General features: G+C 41.3%; 1 protein-coding gene across 1 annotated transcript; it reads right to left on the minus strand.

Annotated features, from left to right (window-relative positions):
- Positions 1-591: 591 nt before the first annotated feature.
- On the minus strand, positions 592-14323 carry ppp1r21 (protein phosphatase 1, regulatory subunit 21). The gene is made up of 22 exons (XM_017461210.3): positions 13698-14323; positions 12581-12649; positions 11463-11609; positions 11053-11154; positions 10375-10539; positions 10041-10099; positions 9372-9466; positions 9096-9148; positions 7905-8054; positions 7694-7795; positions 7419-7507; positions 7099-7235; positions 6917-7009; positions 6676-6803; positions 6277-6429; positions 5450-5542; positions 4988-5236; positions 4849-4884; positions 4414-4530; positions 4026-4124; positions 3291-3419; positions 592-2546 (listed from the first exon to the last, which is right to left on the minus strand). The coding sequence occupies exons 1-22, from the start codon at positions 13749-13751 to the stop codon at positions 2517-2519; spliced, it is 2349 nt and encodes a 782-aa protein (XP_017316699.1). The 5' UTR covers positions 13752-14323; the 3' UTR covers positions 592-2516.
- Between the last annotated feature and the right edge of the window lie 1736 nt (positions 14324-16059).

Consider the following 16059-nt stretch of genomic DNA (forward strand, 5'->3'; position numbering starts at 1 on the left):
TGAACTCCAGGCACCACGTTATCAGCTCAAAGCACTCGGTTGAAAAAAGAATCAAGAGTACATTTTAAAGTCATTCTGTTAAGTGAGTTTCACAGCTTTTGTTATACACGTACCCTGTCCAGGGTGTACCCCGCCTCGTGCCCGATGCTTCCTGGGATAGGCTCCAGGTTCCTCCTCCAGTCCAAAGACATGCATGGTAGGCTGATTGGCGTGTCTAAAGTGTCTGTAGTGTATGAATGGGTGTGTGAGTGTGTATGTGAGTGTGCCCTGTGATGGATTGGCACCCTGTCCAGGGTGTACCCCGCCTTGTGCCCCATTCTCCCTGGGATAGACTCCAGGTTCCCCTGTGACCCTGAAGGAAGGACAAGCGGTATAGAAGATGGATGGATGGATGGATGGATAACCACTACACACCGTGAACACCACACAAGACCTCCTTGTTTGGAGATGTCGGCTCGCCAACACAATTTTCCCTTTTCGGTTTTTTATTATTAGAAATGTAAATACAGGTCATACTAAATAACAACTTCATTTAAAGAGTGGAACTCGGATATAACGACCACCATAACATGAAGTGAAAACAACGCACCGTACCGTTCATATACACGAGTTTTATTATTCATGTCACATGTTTCATTTACATGGTTTTGGCATACGATCAGTGCGTGGTGTAGATTAAATGGGCAAATCGTTCGCAGTTCTTGCTCGAGTCTTGCTCCGAACAATACACGATTGTAAACTTGAAGAGAAGCAACTACGTGGATCACCGGTGATTCACGACCGTTTGTTTAAAAAAACAAAAAAAAAAAGAAAGTTCAGGATTTGTTAATCATGGATAGACATGTTTAAAACGGAGTGTCGGGTTTGCCTGATGTCTTTTTCTCAGCTGATATGTATCTGTACATAAATTTTACGTAAACACTGATTTCACTGGTTGAAAGAAAGCCGTTGTATAAAAGTTTGGTGGCAGAAGAAAAAAAACAACAACAACTCAACATAAGACATGATATGAATTGAACATACATTCACATTAACGTTTTGTGTTTTCCAATTTTTTTCCCCTCGCAGAAAAATCTGCCCAGTGCATATTTATAACATTTTATCATTCACACCTAATCACAGTGAGAGCTTCTGTCTTCACAGCTCTCTACATCACTGATTATAATCTCCGGCTACATGCTGAAGTACTACCGAGGTACGGACTAGTCTCCTGTACTGGATTCATAAGCGTGTATAAGCGTGTGTGTGTGATCTCTCGCTCGGGTCGCATAATACGTATTAATCGTTGTAAAATAGTTACGATATTTTGCAGAGCTACACAATGAAATGATCTAGCCGTAGAAGTCACCCTGTGCTACGCGAGTACAGCGATCAGCATCAGGTATTCCGGATAAACGCGCTCCTGATAACGGGGACCGAGAGAGTGGGGACTTGTACATCGGCGTGTGTTTGACGAACGGATTTCACGTCACGAGAATATCGCCACGTATACGTTAGCGATTAGTGGAAGAAAAATCGTATTCACTCGATCGTAACTGTACAACGACGTTCCAGATTTCTGTACATCGGCCGCTCGACCTTTTTATAAACGCCGTATAACGCAGAGCAAGGGTTACATTATTCGGTTATGGAAAAGGCTCGAATATTTTTAAAAACTGACGTGGTAGGAGAATCACGTTTAGCCTCGAGCGGTTTATCAAAAACAGTACAGACTAACCTGTTTCAAAACCGTTAAAGGTGTAATAAGCTATTTCGTGTCAGAAAATCAACAACTCGGACACAAAGAAGAAACAAGAAGCATGACTGTAGGGAGAGTGGAGACGCCTCTGCAATGTGAGCAGAGCTTTGAGAAATATTACAAAAAAGGGCTGACTTCATCTTTATAAAAAAAAATAAAAATAAAATAAAAATCACTGACCGCACCTTTAATGTTATTTCCTATACCGGAAGAGTAAAACTTTAAGGATAGAAGGACACGTTTTATAGGCCTCGGTAACTATGGAAACTTTGATACTTATGATAAGGAACTGGTGAAGATGAAATGTCAGGAATTGTGCGCGCGTGCGTGTGTGTGTGTGTGTGTGTGTGTGCAGACAAAATTACAGTTGCAGTATGATCAGTACACACGCTGGTTCAGCTGGGCTGCACTCTTTGGGCCTTTGTTTTAGTTTGTAAAATAAAATAAAAAAAATCACTAACAATCTTTCTGCATGGAAAAATGGCAAAATAGCCGAAGATAAAGGTGTCAGTTTTAACCACTCACACAAGCTGTTGTTAAAAATAAACAAAAACACACACACGAATGAAGCCAAGTCATGATTGGTCAGTTATGTTTGAGCAGAGCAGCACGTCATGTTTCCATGTCTCTCTTTCGTGTTTGTGTGTGTGTGTGTGTGTGTGTGTGTGTGTGTGTGTGTGTGTGTGTGTGTGTGTGTGTGTGTGTGTGTGTAAGAGAAATCTGCCTGGTCCCAACATCCTCCTTCCTTCACGCCGATGCTGAACAACTCCGAACCAAACTACCGGCCCTTGTTCTTCTTGGAGTTTCCCTAAAAAGGTCCATGCAAAAAAACAAACAAACAAACAAACAAACACACAACAACAAAAAAACAACATTTTATTGATATTTCAACATTCCCAATAAAGCAATATTGAGCATCTATTTCTACCCATAAGGCTCTGCTACAGATAGCGGACACGTGATCCTCAGAGCCGTTTAAATGCCAACATATTGAACTAAACCTTCCTACATTTACGTCCACGTGGGAATTAGTGAAGAACAGAGAGTAAAAATGCGCGCTTCCGGTAAACAAACAAACAAACAAACAAACGACACGAATTCTATAATTCTGTATTTAAAATGAGTAACTTTAGGATATTTAGTAGATTTCAAGTGTTTGTTTATTTTATGTACTATTAAATATATAATATTATACTAGGTTAATATGAATAATAATATCGAATATAGAATATATAAAGAATATCCATCTATTTATTTACTTATCCAGTCAGCAAAGTCTATTATCCAACAGCAGTAGCCAGGGGAAGCAATACACACTCCCTAAATGATCACACAACTTGTTCTGTACCTCAGTGCTGCTAAACTGGTAGCGAGACACGTTCGGTCACATTTAAGGTTGCAGAAAAGTGCTTCCAGGTCATTTTTGGATAATCTGGGTTAAGGATTTTGTGCGACACGAGGAAACAGTCACCGCTGGATGTGTACTCAGTAGAACAGAGTTATTATACAGTGTTAGTATTTCTGTAGCGAACGGTGCCATTAAAGAGCTGACCTTGTTTCCCAGTTTGAGCGTGTCGATCTCCTCGCGCTGTTTGCTCAGGGTTTCGTTCATGCTGCAGAGATGATCGCTCATCATACTCAGCTGGTCCTCGTAGCTCCTCTTGGTCGTGCTCAGTTCATCCTGTCCAGCAAAGCACAATAAATAAGTAAGTGTGTGTGTGTGTGTGTGTGTGTGTGTGTGTTAATGCTCCTCAGTTAGCTCCAATTAATCAATAAAGTTTTTTAGCATTAAAATCAAGAAGAAACGCTGACAAGATGCCTGAAATCCTGAACCGATCACTGAAGACAGCTGATCATTTTTCAGCAGGTGACGACAGTAAGAAAAGTCCGAGTTAAAGACGACACCGGGGGAAAAAAAAAAACGTTGGATCGGATATCGGATCCGGTAACAAATGGCAAAGATTGGAATTGGATTTGAGAAAAAAAGAAAATAAATTTTTGGAAGTGGAAAGGTCTACGTATAACCAGACTTGACTTTTTTTTTTTCCCCTTTTGTCAGGATTGATTTAGTTATATTTATAACGTATTGTATTTATTACATGCCTGACATTTTATTTAAAAAAATAAATAAGTAAGTAAGTAAGTAAGTAAGTAAGTAAGTAAGTAAATAAATAAATAAAACCTTCTGTGTGTAAAGCCTACTTTGGTTGTTTGTTTGTTGTTTTTTTTAAAAAAAATATCTATGGCTTTCTCTGCCGTGTGGCTAAGCGTTACTGTGCGTTATTACCTGCAGGGACGTGATGTTCTGATTGGCTTGCTTCATCCCCTCTGTGAGAGTCTCTCGAGATTTCTCTGCGATAGCCAGACGTTTCGCCAGCGCTCGGCACTACAGGGGAACGCAAAACATACGAGCTTAAATTGTTAACCCTTTACTGAATGGTGTTGCCATTTGTCAACAATTAATTATCTCAGATTCTTTCATAGGCAGTAATACTAAAACTACTATTTTCACATGGAAACGACATGAGATAAAGGAACTGTGGTTGGTATGCGCGGTCATGAACTGAAACACCTGAACATTATTAGTGGTTATTTGACGTAGATGATGATGATGATGATGTCATTATTATCACGCTCCCAAGAGAGTTAAAACGGCGTGAAACGACGGCGCTTACCTCTGCGTGAAAGTGCACGGCCTTGCTGTCGGACATCTGCAGCTGTGAGGTGAGCTCGGCCACTCGCGCCATGTAATGGGTTTTGATCAGGTGTTCCCGAGACTCTTCGTCTCCAACCTGTAGGACACAGTGACGTCATTACCACTGGGAATATGAAATGATACACATTTCTATTTGGATGAGAACTGCTTGATCAACAAGGTCTCAGAATTCACTTGTATCTTACGATGTAATGATATTGCCAGTCGAAATGCTCAATACTACATAATATTAATTCCCCTGAAGGAACCTAATATGTAAAAACATGTTGAAAAAGATAAAGGGATTTAAAAAAGGTAAATAAAAAAAAAAAAGAAAAGAAAAGAAAAAAAAATCCATGGTAATAAACTGCAATGAATTATGAAGGAATTATACGACGCGGCTCGTACTACTTACGCTCTCATTGGTCGGGGTTGTGGTGAGCATTCCAACCTAGTGATGGAGAAAATAAAATGATTCCCAGAGCACACTCAACTGCAACAATAATAAAAACAGACATTTTCTGGTTAAACATTTTCGTTCAGTTCAGACGGACCAGACTGCTGCTTTGAGATGCGTCTCGACCCGTATTCTCGTCTTTATCTGGCTCAGCTGGTCCTGTAGAGACCGGGTCGGTGTGTGCGGGTGCGGCGATGCCGTCTCCGAGGGCTGAGGAGAGTCTGGCCTCCAGATCAGCTATGCGTTGATTCTCCTTCTCCAGTCGTACTCGGCCCAGCTGAGCCTCCAGCAGCCAGTGCTCCTTCTCCTGCTCCAGACGAGCGATTTTCTCCTGACTCTGCTGCACCTGCAGGACAAACAGTCTCAGGTGTACCACTGTGTGTGTGTGTGTGTGTGTGTGTGTGTGTGTGTGTGTGCGCGCGCGCGCGCGTGTGTGTGTGTGTGTGTGTGTGTGTGTGTGTGTGTGTGTGTGTGTGTGTGTGTGTGTGTGTGTTAAATCTGATTTCTGCAGTATACCTTCTGCAGTAAAAAAAAATTAAATAAAAAAGGTAGGAAGTACCTGCTGCATGAGGCCCTCTCTGCTCTCCGTGGAGCTGGTGAGGATGCGCCGGTTAGACAGAGCCTCGGTGTACGGAACAGACTCAGGAGGCGCCTGAATACCAGAGGTAGCTGTGTTAAACTTTAACTTTAAACTCGAGTTAAAACCTGAATGAGCTGAAGGAAGGAAGGAAGGAAGGTTTGACGTTCAGTTTCTAGTTCTATTAAAGCGCACCTATTATGGTTTTCTGCCTAATTTTGTTTTAAAGCTCTTATACGATAGATTTACACGCATCCGAGGTCAAAAACACTTTAACGTGCTCATAATTTAAACTGCAGCATCACCGTTTTTCCCCCCAGTGTCACAAACGACTCGTTCAATGATACGTTCTAAAGGATTCGTTCTAAACTCCTCCTTTCAGAGAGCATGCTCTGCTCTGATTGGTCAGCTGTCCCAGTCTGTTGTGATTGGTCTACCTCTGTCAGCGTGTGCCGAAAAGGAAACGCCCAGTACCGTAACGAGTTTCAGCTCAGTCTGTTCGCGAGCAGCCGATGAAAACCAGAGGCGGGGCTTTTTGTTACCAAATTACGAAGGTTTATACAGGAAGTAAGATGAATCACTAACGACTCTTTCAGATGTTCAGAATCGGTTCCTTCTTTTCCGAGTCAATAACCCCGTTTGTCGCGCGCTTTGATTTTTGAAACTGTGCAGACGTTTTTACGTTCACAAACTGCTCTATAACACGCGACGTGAAAGGTAATATTTGAAAAACCATAATAGGTGCGCTTTAATATGGTATTATTTCACCGAGACAAGGAACTGAACAGCAGCAAGTGACTCCCACTGACCCTCCTGAGCGCCAGCATGTAGTCGGATGCGTGCTTTTTGTTACTGAGCATGCTGTGTGCCTGCTGAGGGTTCAGGCTTCCGGTTCCGCCTCTGGGCCCGTACCCGGCCGAGGAGATGAAAAAGTCCAGATTGTTGCTGAAGAACGTTGCGATCTGCAGGGAATGGAAAAAAAAAAAACGTAGAGAAGCGTAAATATTTTCTCTCGGGTTGCGGGTCCGTAAGCGTAGCCTTTCACACAGAGACTCGTTTTCAGTACTGGTTTAGCCTTAATATAAAGCGAACACAATACCAGGATCAGAGCTCTGAGCATCGGCCGATACGTTCTTCTGGACTAAACCGTCACTGTATCTACTAACCATCTTTAAATGGAGCGAACCTAGCGCCCCCTTCTGGCTCACCTTCTTCGTGATGTTGCTGAGGGAGGCCAGGGAGGAGAGTAAACACTCGTTAGTGGTGCGCAGCTTCTGAGTGATGTTAGGCAGCTCTTGCTCAAGGGCCACCTTCTGACTGTAATGCTTGAACAGCTCTGAGGACCCGGTAATGAGAGACAGAGAGCGAGAGAAAGAGAGCGTGCTAGCCTTAGAGCAGAGAGAGCATATAACTAAATATAACAGCACAGTGAGTAAATGGAGGTCTCACCCTTGGTGGCATCGTGCAGGCCGTGTAAACACGCAGCGAGCTGGGTGAAGACTGCGCTGGAGCTGCTCTGAGGCACGGCGTCCAAACGCACACCTGCCGCGAACGACATCCGCCCGCGTCACTGATTAATAAGCACGGGTGTGTGTCGTGCCATATAAATGAACACAGTGTGCTGAACTCACTAGGCAAGGCCAAGAGACCGATGTAGCTCTGCAGCTTCTCAAACACAGCGGTCACTCGCTTCATATCGCTCTGTAACTCACGGTTCTTAGCGCTCAGGGGCGCTGTGCAGAGAGGGACGTCACACTCTTCCTCCAAACTACAAACACACACAAAGAGAGACAGACGTACATGAAGAAAGAAGATTGTAAGCGAGTATATCTATATAAATAATTTTTTTGTTTGACATTTTTTGTGTATTTACTGTAGGTTTTGATATTTTAAAGTCTTTTTTTAATTTAATAATAATAATAATAATAATCAGTCCATTTAAAAGATCTACCTTTTTAGCTGATAAGGCAGGATCTTCTGCAGAAACTTTGTGTAAGTGGAGAAAGATCTGGAAAAGTCCTGCAGTTTCCCCACCGTCTCCTTTACACTCATGAAAAACACGACACGGAGCGTCAGTGTGGATTTGCTTAAACTATACGATAAGAGTGTGAAAGTTATTATTTCTGCTTACAACAGTAACGTATCTAGCCTCGACTCAGTCAAATGATGTTAGTCGACATTTCTAATCTTCATGACGATTGTACTTAAAGCGTAAACACTCTGTACCAGTACTGTAACCGTGTCCTCCGTGATGCTCTCATGCAGCTGCAGCATGGCGTCCTCCAGGGGGCGCACGTAGGCGGCGTTCTCATGCAGATACTGAGAGAACTGAACACAGAGAAATCAGGAGTGTTGAGTCTCTTGGTGTCGGTCCTCAAAGTTAGCAGACTGGCATAAAAGCACATAAAGGAGTGACAATGTGTGTGTGTGTGTGTACCTTCTGATTGAGAGGTGAGACGGGTTCGATAGATGAGTCCAGGGGGTAAATGTGAACCCTCTGCTCTGTGTACGAGTGAAAGTTGAGCAGAGCAGAGACGAGATCCTGCACGAAGCCCACGGCCTGTCCTGCTGCATCTCGAGCTTTCAGCTGAACGTAGTAAAAAAACGAAAAAAAAACGAGGAGAATATAAATTTAACGATTGCACGCAACAGGTAATATACATGCAAGGAAGTGCATTATTTTTGTATAACCACAGCGATTTTCCAACGATTACAATGTCTGATTTAGGACGTTTATTTACACGTTTTAACGGCTTATAGTCAGATTTAATATTCTGGAACGTCAGAGAGACGACTTGGTGTAAACTCCTCTCTCCTGACTTTCCCATGCCGGGAAAATGACTTGTGACAAAAACGCAAAAAAAATACAAAAAAAAATCACAAAAAAATGAATTACACGTCTTACTTTGTTAAACAACACATTTTTTTTTTCCTTTCTTAAATCTGTTTACTATTAGACTTAATAATAATATTAATAATAATAATAATAATAATAAGCTGCGTCCCAAATGCGCGAGGTGTGTTCACGCTGAAAATTCCTGTACCCAGATGATGCACTTATTCGACTGGAAAAAAAAAGCGTGTGTGGATTGTTGGACACTCGATGCACTCGGCGGTCGCAGCTTTGCTGTCGTAGAGGAAGAGGGGCGGGGCTACCGGGCACTGACGCAGGCTCAAATTTGCTCAGAATTAAAAAACACTTCAGTAAATGAACGCCGTTTTATCTTGATACGGTGAAATTCGTTTTTGTTGACGCTAAAGCTAGCGGCGTCACGTTACGTGCTATCGACGTCATTCGCCATCGACTGGGAAGCGGCTTATGCTCTCGCTTAGTAAAAAAACCGTTAGTGTTCCTTTCGAGACGATACTACCTTTCTAAGTTTCACACGCTAGACTGCGAAGTGCTTAGGGTATAGTACGTCAGTCCCTGTGAATTCGTTGTTGCTATAGAGACCATAACATGCTAGAACGAGCTAGTTTATATTAACCTATCGTTCGTGTGACAGCCGGAACTACGGTCCGAGCCGTGCTTTTGTACAAAAGTTACCCGCGCCTTCTGACCAATCAGATTTGAGAACTCGGTCTCGCTGTGGTGTAATAATTAATAACGACGATGCCGCTTTCTTACCTGATGTCTTCTGTTGTGCGGGGGAACGTTTAAGCTGTTGTAGTCACTGTATTCTTCAGAAAGGAGAAAATGTTCAGGTGGAAAATATGCAGATACTCATTGGCAAAATTCCGTAGCTCCGTGTACGCCGAATTCCTCCGTTTGTGGTTTCGAAACGAAGAAATAAATATACCGATTTACATCATTTCAGATTTGTTTCGAAACAAAAACGACAAAAACGCAACGCACACGGAGTCGGATCAGACATGGAGTCGGAAACGAGTGAAAGATACTAACTGGTGTCGTTGAAGGGAACTTTCTCCTGGATCACACTGCTGTTGTGTTTTAGCTGAGTGCTCAGCTCGGTCTGATATTTCCTCAGCTGCTGCTGGCTACAGATACAGAAGGGGGAAAAAAACGCGTTAAAAGCCCGTACATCTGCCTGTAATTCATTCAACTGTTCCTAAATTCTGGGTATTTAAAAGAAAAAAGAAAAGAAAAAAGAAAAAGAAGAAGAAATAACAGGGTGTCCCAAAAGTCTACATACACAGGGGGAAATTATCACTTTTTAACAAAATGGATACTTAGTTTATTTTATTTATATATATATATATATATATATATATATATATATATATATATATATATATATATATATATATATATATATATATGTATTTTTTTTTTCAGATAGCCTTTAAGAACACCTCTGAAAAAAGAATAACGTATTGAAATCATTCTTCAATCTTTGGGAGCCAAAGCTGGGAGAGGCGACTTGCAAAGAAATGGCAGTCATGTAGAGGATGTTTTGTAAATAAAATTACTAAAAAGTGTTAATTTCCCCTATGTATGGAGACTTTTGGGACACCCTGTAGATAACTGGTTCAAAATGAACTACAAACGTCTACTAACATGCTTTGTTTTACTGATATAATCATTATATATATATATATATATATTCAGTACCATTCCTCGGTCCTGAGTCGGCACTCCTTGGTCTCTCTCTCCAGTGTCTGAACCATAACCTACAAGACGCAGAACGCAAACAAGTACGACACGATATGAGAACCGGTACTGCATGTGTAACCCTTTACTTCATCGCCTTGCCATACGGCAACAATCAATTTAGCTCAAAATTTTTCAGGAGGCAATAATACAAAACTACTATTTTATGATGTAACTGACAATAGGGGGCTTTAAATGGCATGTCACATGACCAGGAAGTGCTGTTTTTAAAAAAACGTAAATGTAATATTTCATGCAGTAGAGGGTTAAATCCAGTTGGATCGCCTTGCTGTACCTCTAGGCGAGCCTTGTCGCTCTGTAGTTTCTCGATGGTGTCCATGTATTTGGAGGCGAGACCGTCCACCACGGCCTGGTGCTGCTCCGCATCTTTCTCCAGCTGCTCCAGTCTCACTCGGAGCCGAGCCTCCTGCTGACGGTGCTGCTCGTCCGCCTCGTAGAACTGAAAGAGCGGCAACAAGTGCAGCTCAGCTACGCACGTCTAATCTCGGTTTACCGTCCTCCATTTTCCCAACTGATTCCAGCTGTAGCAGCTTAGCAGTTAAAGGCTGTGGGACCGAATCCCGTGACTGCAATAAGGCCACTGTCGCACCCTTGTACAAGGCTCCACTACAATTACAGCAAAAAGTAAACATCTGGTCAATTAAGAAATAATAACGCAATTAAAGAACGGGCGTTCTGGTTTCTTAAAACACAGCTCCGAACTTCATTCGTGGTCTTTTTCTGATGGATAGCTCGACCTCTAAAAATGAATTCATTTTGTATTTATTATTCAGAACGTTTGCTCTACATGTTCATCCTTACGCACGGTGCGTTTTTTCCCCTCGGCCGCTCCGTCGTGTTTTACGCTACGTTTTCGGACCGGCACGTTCGCTCGACGCGTTCCCGTTGCTTCCTGGTTTTCTTCACCTTTCTAACCAGCTCACTTCTCTCTCTCTCTTTTTTTTTGGTTTACCTGGATGTGAAGCCTTTCGTTCTCCTGAATCTTCTTCTGCAGGTCCTCGTCAAACACGTTCTGCGTCTGGTAACTGGGCTGGGACGGAGAATCTCCTTTATTCTGACGAAACAACAAAAAGCTCAATCAAAGCTCTAAAAAAAAAAAAAAAAAAAAAAAGAACGATGTCTAGGATTCCGAATGAACCTCGACAGCTAACGAATGATGTTTATTTGTTTACTGCCCGTGTCGCTCTCGCGTCTTAGTCGGAGCATATTTATGAGTTTGTTGGATTAGAAATACAACGCGTGTGTCGTAGGAAGGAGAAAACCCACTGAGTGATGTCTGGGAAGAACGGGAAGAGCCGAAGTCTGATATTAGGATTCTCCTGTAAGTGTTACCTCGCTTATATAATATACTTATACATATACCTTGCCCTTTTTACTCTTGGCCTCGGTGACCTGCAGCTCCTCCTGCAGCAGCTCCACTCTTTTGGCCAGCTGCTGGTTCCTGAAGCTCAGGCTGTCCATCTCCTGCTCGGCTTTACGCAGGCTCTGTTCGCGCTGCTTCACCTCGTCCTGCAACGAACAACCACGTCAAAAGGCGTGCGTGGTTAACGGTAGCTACTCAAGACTCCGTGAACTTAATAAAACTCATTTTGGTGATGATTAAATCCTGAATACGCAGTTAACGCACACGACAGGCAGGCGTTTATATATCGCATCATAACATATAAGAGCCAATTATGTTCAATATGCAAATCAGGTGGTTGTAAATGACCAGGCTACGATGTTTTTAGTCCGGACAGATACCGACACGGGCGGGAGAAGACCGACGTGTCCGAGACACCAAATCTTTCTGAACTTGGAGGAAAGCGCTATCCGCCATCTTCCGCATACGTGAGCTCGGATGACTGGCTAGTGTCGCCGTGATTGACAGGAGGGGCAGAGAACATACTCCTCCCACTCGCAGTGATACTGCTCCAGAACAGCGCTCACTCTATTTGGACAGGAAGTTATCCCAGTGTGCTGTGAGACTTGAGAAATGGAAACCTAGTAGCAGTGAAAAGTAATGATTTAATGGTGAAAGAGGAAAGAGGCGGGGCATGTATGCAAAAAAATCAAACTTTTCCAAATTTTGCAACGGCATTCCTAATAAATCTTGTTAAGTGGTGTTCGTTATGGTCGCTGAGTCAAACGTACATTGAAAGATTTTCTCCTGGCAAAGCGAGAGTGCGTCGTTCAAGCGAAACGAGACACGATACGGCAAGATTGCAGGGAAAGGGGGGCGGGGCTTCCAGGAGGTCAGTTGTTGACAAACTTCCAATCGTGATGTCAAGCAATATCTCACGTTTGGTCTTCCGACTTGGAGGATCGCGGTTAAGGATCTCTGCAAGCGATATAAACGTTTCGAGTTCAAACGGTCGGGTCGTCTCGGAGACAAGACCGTTCTCCGAGCAAACGTGTGAACGTGCTTAAAGCGCCGGATTTGCACATGATACTAAATGCTTAATCATTAACACACACACACTTTCTTCACGACGAAATACCTTCAGCGAGTTAGAACTGGCTTGCTCGTCCACCACCGCCTTCTTCAGGACCTGATTCTGTGCTCGGAGCTGTTTAAAAGGGAAGAAGAAAAAAAAGATCTGACGATGAGAAAGACCAAATCCTGCTATGATGCGTGATGATAGCGTACAGGAAGGAAGCAGAAGTCAGAGCAATAACAACCACCACTAAGGAAATCTGCAGACTAAACGTTTCTGCCACGTGACGGGCCGCTCGGGTTTACCCATTAACTGCACAGGATGGAGACGACACTCGGGATGATGCGTTTGAGCTTTCAGTCGGAAATTTTTTGCCCTTTCTATACTAAAAAAAAAACAAAAAAAAACACAACAACAAAAAAAACCTAAAAACTTTCAATCTTCAATCATAAGTCAGAACATTTTCCAGATGTTTTTTTTTTTTTTTTTTTAAAAGGGGAATAAATGAATAGTGACAAGTTATAGTCAGGTTACATTAATGCAGAAAATACTAGAAAAGAAAACAACAACAACAACAACTTGACAAAAAATTGTCACAAAAACGTGAATGTTTTCAGCAAAAATCTTTCACGGCTCATTTTAACGTCTGTGCTTTTCCAGACCAACACACACACACACACCCCTGCTAAAGCACATCATAAATTATTTTTAATGACTCTGTACATCATATGCGTGTCCTGTTTATTAATTACACATTTGGAATTTTTTTTTTTTTTAAATAAATAAAATTTTAACAAAACAAGACGAGAACCTTGATTACGGAGGCTGAATTGGTGCAAAAAAATAAAGTTATTTCTTTCTTTCTTTTTTTTTAAAGGGCGGTGGATTTAAACGATCAGGATGTTGAATCTGTATTACTCTGAAATTCTTTTTTTTTTTTTTTTTTTTAAAAACTCTTTAAAAAAAAAAAAGGAAAATAAATGGTTTTAAGGGTCATTTCTAACGTAACAGGTGATAGAGGTGTAAGTAAACGTACAATTTTATATTTCAAGTCATTAACAATGATAATAATCTCAGTTTTGGTGTCACAATGTCAAACCATTAGACCACCACATAATAACAGAGCCTTAATGATAACATTATTATTATTATTATTATTATTATTATTATTATTTATTACCTTTGAGTACTCTTGAGCCAGTTTGGTGTATTTGGCTTGAAGTTCTGCAGCCATGATGATGAGAAAAACAAACTAAATAACTACACTAATGCTAATTACAGCTTACTATTATATATTTATTATATTTATTATATATATATGTTATATATTGTGTATGGTTCTTCTATAGCAAACTCGGAGCAAAAACTAACTGCAAAACAAACAAACAAACAAAAAAAAAACCCCGCCGGATTATCCAGAAAGTGTATATAGTTTGCTAGAAAGAAAAAGAAAAACCCCAGAAAGAAAGATAAACAGATTATAAATAATAATTATCTATAAAACAACAGGAGCTAGTCAGCTCATATGGAGTCAACTAGTCAGCTCATATGACTAACCGGTTTATTAGCTAAGTGAGCTAGCTAGCTAACGGTAAAAATAGATATTTTGAACATTTTAAATCGCTGACATCCTCTAGAAAACTATCATAACATCCCGTCGAACCGTTCCGTACACTAGTTTCCCGTTTATTAGTTTTAATATTCTAGTTAATATCTACATCTGCTCTAGCTCGAAATCCTAACCGAAGAACTGCAGCTAACTAAACCTGACTAGCTCTAGAGCCAAACAGAGGGCGTCGCCAAATAGCGCAATGGGCACTCCGTAGGCACCCTACTTAGAGTGCCAAGGAATAGGCGCGCACGCCCTACAGAGTGCACTAGATTTAAAACACAGGACAATCTGAGACCCAGCCTCGTTGACGGCCAGTGACCAGGGAAGCTGAGGTATATGAAAGCACAGAAGGTTTTCATGATAAAAGCGTAAAAATGTAGAAAATAAAAATAAATATAAATAAAACTACACAGTAGAGTGGAATTATTGCAACTTTCATTCAGATATACACGGGGGAGGGGGCGGGATACCCGCATCGAGCCATACTTAAAAATGTATGAATACTGTATAGTTTAATGTTAACATCTTTCATTTATTTATTTAATTCCGGAGGGGATTTATTTATTTATTTATTTTTAAAGATACCACACAATTAAAGATGAACAGGACTAAGCATCTTTCTGTAAGCCCCAACAATTTTGGAGACATCTCAGACCCTTGGGTGTAATATATCTGAGGCTGTTTGTTGGTACATTTACGTAACCTCTTGGCAGATGCAACCAGTGTTTACGACTGAAATATCCCAGTGTTAAATAGAATTAAATGCTCTATCAAATGTTCAATCTTCACAAGGCCTCCTGAACCATCAACGCAATATATCGAACAAATCCACCACCATTATATTTTACTAATGCCTTTGTGGGATCTTCTCCACTCTTCTGGGAAGGCTTTCCACTAGATTTTGGGGCGTGGCTGTGGGGATGTGTGTTCACTCAGCTACAAGAGCATTAGTGAGGTCAGGTACTGATGTCAGATGAAGAGGCTCCAGTTCCAGTTCATCCCAAAGGTGTTCAGTGTTGAGGTCAGGGCTCTGCATTGGACACTCGAGTTCTTCGACCTTCTTCCAACCTTCACACGCCATGTCTTCATGGAGCTCGCATCGTTATACATGCATTGTAATTCTACAGCATGCAAAGACATTCTAAACAATCACGTGCTTCTAAATTTATGGCAACGGTTTGGGGAAGTACCACATGTGGGTTTGATGCTCAGGTGTCCATATACTTGTTGGCCATTATAGTGTATTTGTCAGAAGTTTGGTTTGATCACACAACGTGGTTCACGTGTAGTTCCTCTGAGGCTTGATGAAATTCAGAAGCGCTCAGGAACGGCTTTTTTCCCTTCTTCTCCATCTCCCAAAACAGGTCACTCTTGTAGATTTGTCGTTGAACAGCTGATCTTGAAAGTCGACAACCATGAAAGTCAAACTGCGATTCTGAATCATTGGATTTTTTTTTTTTTTTTTTTTGGGGGGGGATGTGTATTCTTCACCGTCCTCCATCCAACAGTTCTCTCATTGGCAGATTTTAAAAATATTGTTCATTTGCACCAACAGTTTTTGAGAAAAATAAACACAATCTAACCTCCATGTGCAACAGAGCTGACTTTTGGGATAGTTAAGATTTAACTCTATGTGATGCTGGGAAAACGATGATTACTACAAAGTATTAAAAAATCCTAAAATTATTATTTAAAAAATAAATAAATAAAAAATCATAATACAGAGTCTGAAATAAAGTTATCAAAATAACATTAAACTTATTTAACACTCAACATTTTATACTTCAGTGCGTTTACATGGACAACAATAATCCACTCTTAATCCGATTAAGACAATACTCTGATGAAGAAACTACCATGTAAACAGCAATTTTTAATTACCTTAATCCAATTAAAGTCATACTCGAAGTAAGCACTAATGGAATTAAGA

Source organism: Ictalurus punctatus, chromosome 29, assembly GCF_001660625.3.
Source record: "Ictalurus punctatus breed USDA103 chromosome 29, Coco_2.0, whole genome shotgun sequence".
In the NCBI taxonomy this organism is placed as follows: Eukaryota; Metazoa; Chordata; class Actinopteri; order Siluriformes; family Ictaluridae; genus Ictalurus; species Ictalurus punctatus.